The 14,157-nt window shown below is 39.2% G+C and overlaps 1 protein-coding gene across 1 annotated transcript in view; it reads left to right on the top strand.

Annotated features, from left to right (window-relative positions):
- Positions 1 to 14,157, top strand: part of LOC139721621 (rho-associated protein kinase 2-like) — a 132,412-nt gene that overhangs the window by 76,784 nt on the left and 41,471 nt on the right. The window contains exons 4-10 of the mRNA XM_071632956.1: positions 1,112 to 1,212; positions 4,680 to 4,739; positions 6,616 to 6,693; positions 8,550 to 8,725; positions 9,254 to 9,338; positions 10,095 to 10,239; positions 10,859 to 10,997. Of these exons, the coding sequence (XP_071489057.1) occupies positions 1,112 to 1,212; positions 4,680 to 4,739; positions 6,616 to 6,693; positions 8,550 to 8,725; positions 9,254 to 9,338; positions 10,095 to 10,239; positions 10,859 to 10,997 (784 nt within the window). The remainder of the gene's footprint in view (positions 1 to 1,111; positions 1,213 to 4,679; positions 4,740 to 6,615; positions 6,694 to 8,549; positions 8,726 to 9,253; positions 9,339 to 10,094; positions 10,240 to 10,858; positions 10,998 to 14,157) is intronic.

The following is a 14,157-nucleotide window of genomic DNA, read 5'->3' as shown; positions in this document are numbered from 1 at the left end:
AATGTCATCGCATCCTTTTTTTTTTTCCTAGAGAGAGAGATCCTTACACACTGATTGGAATTTTCTCTCTGCCTCTCCTGCTTCCTCTAAATTCTCCTCAGTAAATGACACAATTTGACATAAATTGTGAATGCCTTCAGGTGTCATTAGATTTCCCTACCACCTTTTGTATTCCGTATTCAGATTTCTAAGTCAAAGTTAGATTTCTAAGTCAAAGAAAGATGATTAATTTCTATGTCCTCGCCTCAGTTTTGTTGTCGACTTCACAAGCAAGACCTTTTGGAATTGAGTTTGATTTTCTGGCTCCCACGTAATGAATCAGTCATTAGGAAACGGGAGCCACAAGTAAATCAAGGAGACAAGACGGGCTTCATAAACACACAGTCGGAAAAAAGAATGATGAAAAATTGATCAAGATGATCCGACTGTCGTGGAAGATTGAGTGCCAAAATTATATCTAGATTGGTTAGTTATTTCTAGTGCTTTATAATGTTTGTTTCCACCTTTCCCACCAGATGAGCAGCCATCTCCAAATTTTATTCCCTTCCATACCCCTCACCTTTTTTTCTTTTTATCTCTGTTGAGATAAATTGCTCTTGTTCCATCTTCAAAATGTCACAGAGAAAAGTCTTTTGTGATGTCATGATCCATGACAATAAACCAGTATTTTTTTTTTTTTTTTTATACGCAGCTCAGGCAGATTGTTTTCACCTACTTTCCTTCTTGAAAACTATGTATCTTTTTGGGAATGCTCTGTATTTTTTCTCTCTTGCTGGTTTTCACACTCCATATGTGAGTGACAGTTCTTAATCATTATTGTGATCTCTGTTTTAGGGATCTAAATGTGGAAGAGAGTCTCGTTATAAAGTGCAATTTTTTTTCTCTCATTTCATAGGTTGTTTTGCTTTACAAGGAGGAATACATGTAATTCATGATTTGCCAACATGGACGTATTAACAGCCTATGTTTCTGTACTCTTCACCAGTCTCCCCACTTGCTACTTATATACTTGCTAACTTCCTTTGCTAATGGACATGGATGCTCTGGTTCTGTTTTGGAATTTATAAATGTGAATTTTGTTCTCCCTTTTCATATTTGTACCTTTCTGCAGATGAACCAAACTCTGGAGAGATCAAGAAGAACCGTCTGTCTATCCATGACTTTCAGATGATTAAGGTCATCGGAAGGGGTGCCTTTGGCGAAGTCAAAGTGGTGAGGAAGGATAGTAGGAGCAGTGAGGGGGAACTATCTCTCTCTCTCTTGCCTCCCTGGTAGGAGGGGCGGGGGCGGCGGTGGTGGTGTGATCTGTTACTTGAAATAGGGTGGGGCAAAGAGATGATACAAGGTGGTTTATTTCATGGTGTGTCAGTTGAAAATCATTTCAGTAACTCTATGGCTGAATTACTTGTGATCTTTGATGCAGTCAGTTATACCAATACTGCAGTGTTCCACACATGCTTTAATGTGATATGAAGTCACCATTGCACAATAAATTCAATAGATAAATATAATATACCTTTTATGGCATACTAAAGAATAACACAAGGACCTTCAATCAATAGACATTGTGAAACTATATGATTATCTCTTTAAGTTCATTAGATCTTTTAAATTATAGCCATTAGGTAAGACAGCATTGTTTAAAAGTCCATTTGATGGATGCAATATACACATGTATCAGCATCGATGCCAAATGATAAGAGGATGTGGCCAAGGGGAAGAGAATTTAATGGCTGTAGGAATGTCTTTAGTGCTTTCATAGTGGATTGCTGTACATGGGATGGGGAGGGAGAAGCATGGGTGTATAACTCTCTTATTGCCATCAATGACCTGTTTTTACACAATGTCAATGGTATGTTGTTTTGTTGGTTTTGAAAGGGTTATAGAGAAACGAGTCAAAGTTGTTTAAAACCATCAAATCATGCAAATTTTTTTTTTTTCAAAAATTATCATCTTGTCATCATTGGCACCTTTGAATTTTACTGCATATTGTGGTGTTTTTTTTTAAAGATTACACAAAACAGCTTAAATTTGTTCAATGTAAACATAGTAATAATCAGAAAGAATTTGTCAAAAAATTGCCCATTTGTCCAAACTCCTGCATAGTTTTGTCATTGATCTGTACAGAAACAGGCTGACTGTTGTTTGGAACAATCAAGAGGATGACATCCAGTTTATTCTTGATGGTTTTGACAAGACAGTTTGAAGCAGTATTGTAATATAATAATGAGGTCTTATTATTTACCCAGGGTAGCCTCTTCAGTGTTGCCACTGCTCTACCAGAGGACCCTGCCATATGCCCAAGACCATGCGACCTTGGACTGCCAAAATATTTATAATGATTGTGGGATGGAACTCAACGATTTTGCATCTGCAAAATTCATTTTATGGATTATATTGATTCCAGAAAAATGGGAATTTCAAGTTTAAATCCAAATATGAATCAAAATATTGGAGTGAAAGATTTAGGCAGAAGAGCTTGGTTGGGAAGAAATGACTGAAATATAAGTTAAAGGGACAGTACTGGTTGAGGTCGTTATTCAGCTTGTAATGTTTTCCGAGATATTTAGAAACAACTCTATGAAATGTTGAAGAGCATACAACACTAAGGGGAATCAAAGGTTTATTTGATGAAAATCGGTTTTGAAATAACTGAGATATAAAAACAATGTAAAACAAAGAGATCTAATAAAAGCCGTGCCCTGTCAATGTTATTAGGTTTGCCTTTTTGGATATCTCAGCCATTTCAAGGCCAAGTTTCATCAAATAAACTTTGAATCCTTCTTGAAATTTTGTGCTCTTTCATATTTCATAGGAAGTTCCTCATTATCTGACCAAAAAATTTTAAAAACCTGAATCCTCACCTCAACCAGTACTGTACAGTCCCTTTAAAAGAAAGGGAGGGATTGTTGGGTAGAAAAAGGGCTGATAGAGTGTTGATGTGAAAGGTCAGTGGGCGGGGCTCTGTTGGGGTAAGAAGCAACATGCAGGGTGTTCAGATGCAAAAAAAAAATTATACTAAAACGATATGAATGCTGACTAACGAAACAACATATATGAAGAAACGAACTTTCAAACTAGGACTTGATAACGAATTAGCATTCCATCATGTCCATTATGCGTCTGAATGTACGGTGACCATAAAACGGTATGACTGGGTGGGGCATATGGAAACCCGCACAAAATGTGACTCCATAGCTGTCACTTGCGGCGATGTCATGGCCATAACAACAAACTGCGCATCTATACGACGTTTTCCAGAACGATTAAGATGAGTGTCAGAATGGTTGGTCAGCTATATGATGGTTCTTTATACATCGTTTCTTTATCGAGTTTTGGTAAAAGTGGTTTGCGTCTGAACAGGGGGATGGTCTCAGGACTGGGACATGGATGGTGAAATTGAATGAGGGAAAGATTGATGGGATGCTGAAGAAGGAGAGGATGAAATAGTTAAAGGTCAGAGAGGGGGGAGAGGCAGGTATGGTGGCTTTTAATTACAAATGAGTTATATGTGAGTTGGGTCAAGTGAGAAAATGGTTGGCAGGAATGATGGTTGTAAAATGGGTCGTTGAGAAGGGGGCACAGAGAAGGGAGGTATGTAGCAAGGAAAAGCTTGTAGCTCATGGGCATCCCTTAGATGTCTTTATGTGTTGCCAATTTGAGAAATGAATAAGTGAATGTCTCTGCTTTTATAAAACTATAAAAATATAAGATTTTCAGCAAGAAAAAAACAAACAAACCAAAATCAAATCATATCTATTTTAATAAGAACAGCACTATGTTTTGTGTATTTTTTAACCTCTGCCAAGGGAGGAGGTTATGTTTTCATCGGCGCTTGTTTGTTTCTTGGTTTGTTTGTCCGTGTGCAAAGTAACTCAAAAAGTAGAAAATGGATTTGAATGAAACTCATAGGAAAGGTTGAGAATGACACAAGGAAGAGATGATTAAATTTATGTAGTGATCCAGGAAGTTTTGTGGAGTTTATGAAGGATTTTCGATATTTTGGCAGGTAGGATCGATGAACTTCGGAGTTCAAGCTTTACATTTTTTGAGGTTTGCATATGCGCACCAAAGTACGTGCTCTAGTTTCTGCTAGGGCAAGGTGTGCCGCGCAGCTGGAAGTTGGTGACATGCCAAAAGGCTTGTGTATTGGGAAATTGGGCAATTTTCAGCATGCATACGTATGGGTAGAAATCACTAATCTCTGTGGAAGAATAAGATTAGTGATGGAAAGGAGCTGTTTGGCGGAGGTCTGCGCTCTCAGAGTGCTTCTCTAGTTCATTCTGTTGTTAATTTTCTGAAGTGCCAAGTTCCACTTCCGACTTCTTCAAAGCTGTCAAGCTGTGGTATTGCTCGTACATTTTCTCTGTGTGATATGAGACTGTGTAAACTGTATGACCAGTCAATATCCTGGCTGAGCAACGAGGTTGACTTCATCAGTTTGCCCACAATGTACTGCCCACTTTGGGTTTTTGCCAGCTTCTACTGGCATCACACCAAGTTGTGAATCCACCAAATTACGCACAGAGCTCTAGAGTTGAGGAACAATCTATGCCTAAAACAAAGATGTTTCCCAAATTATTTTCTTGCTCTCAAAAAAAAAAAATAAAAAATCACCTAGAACTTTATTTGGAACCTTAGTTAATGGATTTGCTTCAATTTTTTTATGTCCTTTGCAGGTCCGTGAAAAGTCGTCCAAGAAAGTATATGCCATGAAATTACTGAGCAAGTTTGAAATGGTGAGTACCTAGCATCCATCCATTGACAACTGAAATATAACAAATTACAGTATAGCCAGTTCATCTTAATCCCGTTGAGGGTAAGCTGCTTTTGCTATAACACGCGTTACCCTTAGACACTTGTCCGAGTGTACTCGGGACTAGTCTTCATCAAGTTGATATACTTCTTTAGCAATTTCTTTATGGTCAGAATCCTGAAGTTACATTGTCGCAAATACCATTATTCCTATCATGACATAACTCATAGTAGGGTAACAAATAATCTGTATGATGATAATGAAGTGTTTGAATGAAATCCTTCTTTTTTAAACCACTAGATGATGATTATGTCCCTGACCTAGATTTTATTCTGAACTCTAAATATTAACCTTCTAACTATTTTGCCTGCGTAGCGGAAGTGAAGCATAGGTGTCACTTTTCCGTCATCCACGGCGGCAGAAGTGGCAGTAGCAGCAGCGGCAGCAGCGGCGTCGTCATCAACAATATGATGTACTCTCAATAAACTTTCCACAGCTTTGAGCTATGACCACCAAACTCTCACCACAGGTACATCACGTTCGGATGCCGGTCAGGTTTGAATATAGCCGTTTGACAGGGCCTCGTGGCTGAGGCTTGGAAAAGAGACTAACTGTGAGGGAACAAGTGAATGAGAGCCGGAGTGGCCCAGCCACGAGGCCTTTTGGAACCCAACATGAATTTCATATTTTGAATGTCGTTTCTCGTCGATTCTGCTACCAAAGAGGTAACGACCAATCAGCGACTGCATTGTTGGCAATGACGCCGGCATAGAATATGCATACACTGTCGTATGCATATTAGCGGCTTGCTTTTCCTGACGCTGAGTAATCCGGCCTGTGCTGCCTGCATTGCACGTGATTCATTACCATACCAACTGCGGATTGGCTCATGAATACATGAATGAATTATGCTCGCCTACATTGTTAAGCAGCAGAAAAAAAACCCCATCTCGCATTCACCCGTTTCTGGCAATGGTCAGTGTGGCGAGTTAGTCTCCTTTCTCAGCCGTGGGGCCTTGTCAAAAGGCTAGTTTGAATTGGTATGGTTAAAGGCTGACAAGGTCAGAAGGTCAATGAACTTTCCCTCATTTTGTTGTGCTCTTTAGTAACTTTCAACATGTTTGAGCTACAATGTAACAATGACCATGAAACTCACACAACAGGTACATCACCAAAGATGCTGGTAAAGTTCAAATATTGATAAGAGTCTGACAAGGTCAAAGGTCAAAAGGTCAATGAACTTACATTGAGAAACACCATGATCACAGATTGCTATATGCAGGCAAGACATCGCTTGGCGTTTGCCTTGCTTTTGTAAGAGCAAATCAACTTGCATATGAAATCCTTGCGATTCAAGAATTCATAACTGTCATACCCTGTTTGTGTTAATGAATGTGAAATTTCAGAGAGAGATATATTGCATACAAATAGTAGGTAAGATGTGATACTGTATACACTACAGCAGCAAATCTAATTTTTCAGGAATCAGGACTGCCCAACAGTTTCATGAGGAGTTAAATTTGCACTCATGGAATACAGCAATTGATCATTGCCTCGCCTGCATGGTGGAAGCAAGACCTGAGCGTCACATTTCCGTTCCGTCGTCATCGTTGTCGAAGTCATCAACAATTTTGTGTATTGTCAATAACTCTCCACAGCTTTGAGCTATGACCACTATTAAAACTCGCACCACATGTACATAACCTATAAATGGTGGTCAAGTGTGAGTATAGTTGAAGTCCAACTATTTCAAAGATCAAAAGGTCAATGAACTTTCCCTGTCCCCGTCATTGATTGTGATTGAAGGTGAGTTGTTATTAATATTACAATAATTTCTTCATGCTGCTATCTATTTTTAGATCAAGAGGTCAGATTCAGCCTTCTACTGGGAGGAAAGAGACATCATGGCGCATGCTAACAGTGAATGGATCGTCCAGGTGAGTATCCCATCATGCATTGCATGTAGAGGTCAAGTGTCATTCAACTCAGTCTGTGATCAAAGTAGATGGCTCAGCAGAGCTTCTTCTCAGAGCTCTTGATCCTGTTTCACAAAAAGACTATCAAACTCTAGTGAGAAACTTGGCATGGTTGCAATAACCATGGCAAGATCCAGATATTCTATATTGCTGACTGAATGTTGTCATGATAGTTGTACATAACGCAAGACTTGAAAAAGGTGATAAGGGGGCGTTCACGCAAGAGACAAGTGTGAATTTTTAATAGATATATATATTCTCATCTTTCTTTAGCTAATATTCTTTTTTCATCTCTTAATACATATTGTACTTTCTTTGAGAACTTGCTTTGCATGTAGTATTTTTCCAGTCACTCCGTATTACGAGTCTTCAATTGTGAGTGAATGAGTGCGTACGCATGAAGTTTGGGGGGTTATTTCTTACCCTTTCCAACCTCACTTTCTCCCGATGCGAGAGCATTTATTATATGGGCCTCCAATTACTTCCCGATTTGGTTGGTGCCAGTCCCTGTCCCAGTCCCTGTGGAACAGGCCTAGCCAGAACACCTGTCAATGTGAATGGTAGGCACATTTTGAGGGTTGTTTCCTATTAAAAGGAGGGAAAGTCCCACAGGAGAAGGGAATCCTGTCATTTCTGATGACTTTAAGAGACCTAGCATGCCTCTTGGTGGCAGGTGTTCAGTTTTTTTCTTTTCTCTCTCTCTCTCTTTCCCTCTCTTTCTTGTCTGCAGAAGTGATTGCATGTGAGCATGTTCAAATGCTTTGCATATATATGAGTCATGCTCGAGAGCCATGGAAAAAGAGAAAGACAGACGGGGGAGGGGGGGGGGGGGCAAGACAGAAAATACATTAAATTCAGTAGAACTTGATATTCAATCAGCATGTCACTTTAGTTTGTTTTGTTTAATTGTTTGTTTGTTTGTTGTTGTTTTTTTTTGTTGGCATTGCCATGATGCAACAGAACTTCAACAACTTCCATGAGGAGTGTAGACATGAATTGTGTTGCTCCCAAATGTGACTGATTGTTGGAGCGGGAATGACAAACACACCTGTTGATTAGAGCGATGGCTGGAAACTATTTTTCCAGAACTTCTCGCACATCTGTTGTCTCCATGCTGTCTTTTTTTTTTTTTAATCTGTCGGCATACTACCAGCAACTGTCAAACTCAAACACTACACTCTTGTTTTGCTTGTGAGGTTGTGTATGAGTGTGTGTTTTGTGTTATCGTTTTTGTCCTATAAATCTTTCTTCATTTTTTAATTCAAATCTCAAATGTTGTCCTTTCTATAACAAATCGGGTACCAAACTAGAGATATTGCTGAAACAACTACTATGTATATGTTTCCACAGGTGCATGTACTTATCATCATACATGTGCTATGTAGCATCATGGAGGTAAAATCCACCTCCCAGGTGGTATAATGACTACATATGTTGGCTAACTATCTTCAGCTTTATCTCTTTCTCCTGCTGCTACTAGTACTAAGTGTACAGAACATCAGCACTTACCAACTTCTATGACTGCAGAACTACAAGTGTACTGTAGGAAACATTGTGCTTTTCTAAAACCACCCTTTTTTTAATTACTGTTTTTATTTGTCTCTTTGCTTGTTTGTATGTTTTGCTGTTGACAATTGCTTCCTCAAGTATATATGTAGTCTGTTCCGTAGTCCTTTGTAGATGTTTAGCAGTTGCATACTTTCTTTCCCTTACCACTATTTATGCTTTGTTTTCTCACCATCAGTAACACATTTTTCACTAGTCATCTTGTGTTTTTCTTTGTTAATTTGTTTGTTTGTGTGTTTTTGCCTCTCTAGCTCCACTATGCCTTTCAGGATGAGAAATACCTGTACATGGTGATGGATTACATGCCAGGCGGTGATCTCGTCAACCTCATGAGCAACTATGAGATCCCAGAGAAGTGGGCAAGATTCTACACGGCGGAGGTTGTCTTGGCGTTGGATGCAATCCACTCTATGGGCTTCATACATCGGTAAGGCAAGCCTTCTCACATCACTTTGTGATGGCTATTGTTGTTAGGATTCATTTAATTCTATCTACACAGAGAGTACAGAATTCACAAATCGTAATACAAATTGTAAATGCATTGATTTTGTTGATTTAGGCAACATACATGTGTATGAGCTTGTAAAAGGTAACCTGTTGAGGACGAGTCCAGAGTATACTGAGGCAAGTGTGTATGGTAAATGCGTGTTGTAGCAAAATCAGGCCGTCTTCAATGGGTTAAAAGGTGTTTGTATTGCTCTGCTTTTAATTCATCGAATGTGATATTCAAGGTCAGTAATACAGTTGGTGATATGCAATGTTCTAGGCAAAACGTGGCAACTGATTTACAAATATGCAATAAAGGGTTTCTACACCTTTTCATACTGCCTCCTCAGAAAAGGCATCACAACAAGTTTGCTGGACGTCTAATCATTGATGGTTTTTGAGTGATTGAGTGATGACGTATTAGCTGCCATTCTTCAGATATCGTGTCCATCTTGTGTCTACTTTTCAGGGATGTAAAACCAGACAACATGCTGCTAGACGGTACGGGCCATCTCAAGCTGGCTGACTTTGGGACGTGTATGAAGATGGAGAAGGTAAGATATGGTTGACTTGTCGAATCCTGGCTGAACTCTGCTGCTGAAATGATCATCTTTTCATCAGCAAATTGGCAACACTGAAATTTCACCGCAAATCTTGTATTGGAAAAAGATTAGATGGAACGAGTTGAAATCTGCACAAAATGAGAAAGAAATGAACAAAACTTTGCCACTTTGAGAGAGAATGTTCTGTAATGTTTTGCCAGTTCAAGAATCCTTTATGAATCTAGAAATTAATAGGTTTTTGAAAATTCTGCAATCAAAACATAAGTTTGGACTGAAGAGATCAATGCATTAGATATCATTGGTGGAATGGGATGTAAAACAGTACAATATTATGATGGTGATGGTAATAATGAAGATGAATATTAATGTGTTAGTGATGATGATGATGATGATGATAATGATGGTGATGGTGATGGTGGTGGTGGTGGTGGTGGTGGTGATAATGATGGAAATGGTGATGATGGTGAGGATGATGAAGATGATGAGGATGATGAGGATGATGGTGATGATGATGATGATGATGATGATGATGATGATATGATGAAGATGATGGTGATAATGATAATGATGATGATAATGGTGATGATAATGCTGAAAATTATGATGATGATGATGATGGCAGTGATGGTGGTGATAGTGATGATGATGTAGGTGATTGCTATTCAGACAGTGACAAAGATAATGGTAATAATGAATTACCTCATGAACAATATGTTGTATCAATCTTAATATCCCGCCTCCTGTTAGGATGGGATGGTGAGGTCAGACACTGCTGTTGGAACTCCAGACTACATCTCACCTGAAGTACTCAAGTCCCAAGCAGGCAACGGTCACTATGGGCGGGAGTGTGACTGGTGGTCAGTGGGGGTCTTCATCTATGAAATGCTGGTTGGTGAGTGACCTGGACGTCATGTATTCCATATAAGATGTCTATCATTATTAATACACTGACAACAAACTTGGAGGTGTCAAGGTCCAGTGGAATGTGTGCTGTGTTTTCTATAAAGAGGTCTAGGGTTCAAGCTCTGTTCTTGTGTCCTTCAGCAGTATGCATGTTTGATCCACAGAACTCCTCTCCTGTCTGGTGCACAAATTCATATCTGGTAGGAAGCTAGAGACTACATATACCAGATTTAGCAAAACTGTGCCCCAGAAAGTGGCATGGCAGCTGGCTAGGTCCACAGGGAGTGGTGTGTTGGTGAACTTGTGTACAGGCTGATTGTAGCAGTACACCTCTCCGATCCACAAGTTGCTGTGTAAAAAATGTCTTTTGATGAGATGATGATTTTATCATTTAGTATAGGGGTGTTTTGATTTTTCTGCCAAAGTGCCAGTCATTTTTGTTCACCATCTATATCCAACCCATGATATTGGTACATGTGTTGTCGTAATACAGTGGCCAGTACTTGCAAGAAAACAAGCCATCATAATTGAATGAAAACTTTGTGGGAGTGACTACTCCTGTGACCGATTTCTTCAAAGTGTTGTTCTATGTGTCAATCCCTCATTAGGCGACACACCATTCTACGCCGACTCCCTCGTTGGAACATACAGCAAGATCATGGACCACAGGAACTCTCTCGCCTTCCCGGATGACATCAGTATCGGTGGACCAGCCAAAGATCTCATATGCAAATTCCTCACCGATAGGTAAGAGACTCGTTGCCTCCCACTTTTCAGTGCAATCAAGTCACCAAGGGGGTCTTTGATACTGTGGATAATACTGTGATGATGTGGATTGTTGAAAACCTGGGCCCTGTTTCATGAAGCTGTTCGTAAAGTTACGCACAACTTAACGAACAACTTAAATATGACAAGCCAAGTGGATTTCCTGATTATTGTTAATTTCAATTGCTTACGTTGAAATTTGCAGATGATAATGATTATACTTTCATGTTGACTAATGTTTTGGTTAAAAGTGTATTTTTGTCCCAATGTAGATGAAATATTGAAGTACAGTTGTACTTTGTTAAAGGGGATGGCTAGTAACTGATCAGTGGAAATGCTGGGGGATGATTGTTCCAATTCTTGTGGGATACATTTAAGAGTACATTATATATCTATTGTTGTGTGAAAATTGTTTGCTTCAGAATGGTCTCATATTCAAGTAATGTGCAGTTTAATGTATCCAGGTTAGCATGCCTGTACAGTGACAGGGCATTACACTGCACATTACTTGAATATGAGACCGTTCAGAAGCAAATAATTTTCACACAACAATCAATGTACTCTTAAATGAATCCCACAAGAATTGGAACAATCATCCCCCAGCATTCCCACTGATTCCCACTAATCAGTTACTAGCCATCCCCTTTAAAACAGTATGAAAAAAAAATGGGCACACATATTGCCACTTCATATTCCAGTTGTTCGTAAAGTCATGCGTAACTTCATGAACAGCTTTATGGAACAGGGCCCAGGTAGTATGGGGACACCATGCAATGGGGGAGGCTGGCGCGACTCATACATATTCGGGAATCCCATTAACAAATTGTGTACACACAGCTTTATCACTGCTCTCTATGTAAGTACACATGTGTACAGCTGAAGGATTGTGACTGGAGTCAAAAGCTCCAGATGAGCGTACACTTGGATGCACATGTTTGCTGATGGACAGTTCTATTCTAGCACACCTGCACTAATTGTGGTTTTCAAATGTACCCTGTTGGAGAGTGAATGAAGATCCCGATTCAGTCGTGCCAACCTTCTCTCCCCATGCTATGAAGTCTTTGGGAGTTTAAAATTGTGAATCTAGCACCTTTTGTGTCTGTGTGCTCCTTGAAGCTGCCCTCGGGGTTCTCTTTCTTGGTGGAATACAGAAATATTTGGAATACTTTTGATTCAGTCAAAATATTTCAAATATTTACTTTGTATACCTTTAACAGGTCCGTGCAGAATGGAAGCAAAATAAAACAAAAAGACCAAAGCAAGACAAGACTTTTCCACTTGCCTGAATTGATGTTTCGGCAAGAGTCCAATACATGTACAAACAAGTGCCCAATTATATTACATACCCCGACAGAGAGTTTTTGTTGTGCTGGGCATGTGGAGTCTGTAATCACCATTATGCCTTAGTCACCACTCCTGTCTGCTTTCATTACAGCACTTAAAATACACAAATTAGAAATAAAAGAGTCATGTGCTAGAAAGGTGGCTGTATGATCAGAGGAAAGTGTTGTTAGGGTGTTTTATTGGTGGTTGTGTGAATCACTGTGACATGCTGACATTGGTGATGTGTTCATGTCATCATGTGAATGCATTTAAGCAAAAAATAAAATAAAATAAAATGGGGAAACGAACAAATGAGAACATATCTGCGTCCACGACAAACATGGGTTAGCTGTGCCAGACACGTTTCACAGATTAAGCAAGTTGGCTGATTTCAGGAGTGGGTAAGGAGTAGTCTTCAAAGCCTTTGATGGATTAAAAAAAAAAAGTTATTAAGGATGACTGCTGCCATCATCCAAACTCTTGTTAACCACACACACAACTGCTGTATTCATTAAGTTATCATCTGGTACAACGGTAACAGATCAGAAACCAGTTATGTTTAGTCCTATTCTTATTCCTTCTATTCTGTGAAATTCTGACAATCAATATATATGTCTCTATCTCTTTCTCTGTTTTTTTTTTCTCAACTCATAAAATCCTCAGTATTTAGTTAAGATTGAAGAAAAAAGTGTATTTGTGCGACTGTGTGGTTGTCCAAACAAACAGAATGTAATATTCTCTCCTCTTTTTTTTTTTTTTTTTTTTTTTTTTTTGGGGGGGGGGGGGGTAGGGGATTCAGCATTCTTTATAATGTCAATAATCAAAACGTATGACCTGGAGCAGGGAGGAGACTCGAGGCATAGACAAAATACACAACAGACTTGTGTCAGGGTACCACACAGATAAATAGCAGAGATGCCAGCTGTTCCCTTTTTTGCAGTATTTTGTATGTTATTTGCCAAAAATACTGCAGGTTTCATGGTAAATGCTCTTTTCCCAATTTGTATTACTAGACATCACATCACTACTACAGTAAAGATATTGAAAAATACTGTTTTTCCACCAAAAAGTGTGCTTTTCCAGCCCCCAGAATACTGCAGTTCTGTTTACAAAGTTGGCATCCCTTTGATAGCATAAAAAGATATAAAATGATATCTAATGTACATTTACATTCAGTTAAGTTATTTCGCAGTAATCTTGGAAAGTAGCCTCATTAATTTATAGGGCACAGGAGAAAAGGGCAACACAATGGAGTGATGCTGAGGTGTTTGAGTCATAGTTGTCTCGGGTATGCCTGTGTCTTCTATCCTTTCTAACCCCCCCCCCCCCCCCAATTTCTTTCTGGGTAGCATCTTGACACTGCTGTTCTATTTTTAGCCAGTGTTTGGGCACAGCTGGGTCTATTCATGCTGATGTGAAAACAGTGTGACTGGCTAATGATGACTTTGCTTTGCCAGGTTCAGTCACAGGTCATCGTCAGTTGTTTTATTTTTTTTTTTTCACTCCTGTCTCCCAAGTTTCAAATCTGTCCTTGGTGGCCTGCAAGTGAAGGTTCTGTCAGACATCAGAATGACTAGAATGTCGTTCCTTGTGAAAAGTATTTGAAGATTTAAGGATTGAAAGCCCATGGAGGGCTCATTTGGAAGAAAAATAATGCCCAGTATATTTTCAAACACAAAATGTGTGAATGTGTATATGATCTGAACAGAAATCTTACATTTTGCATTCATACCAAATTGGGTACTAAGTATGCCATACATCTCTCTTATTTTCACAAATTTCACAAGTAAGGTGCTCTTTGCAAATTCAACAACACACA

The sequence above is a fragment of the Diadema antillarum genome, unplaced genomic scaffold (genome assembly GCF_040938485.1).
Source record: "Diadema antillarum isolate AM-2024a unplaced genomic scaffold, OU_Dant_1.0 scf00000014, whole genome shotgun sequence".
Taxonomy (NCBI): Eukaryota; Metazoa; Echinodermata; class Echinoidea; order Diadematoida; family Diadematidae; genus Diadema; species Diadema antillarum.
The sequence above is the reverse complement of the archived record's forward strand: the minus strand, read 5'-3'. Positions and strand labels throughout refer to the sequence as shown.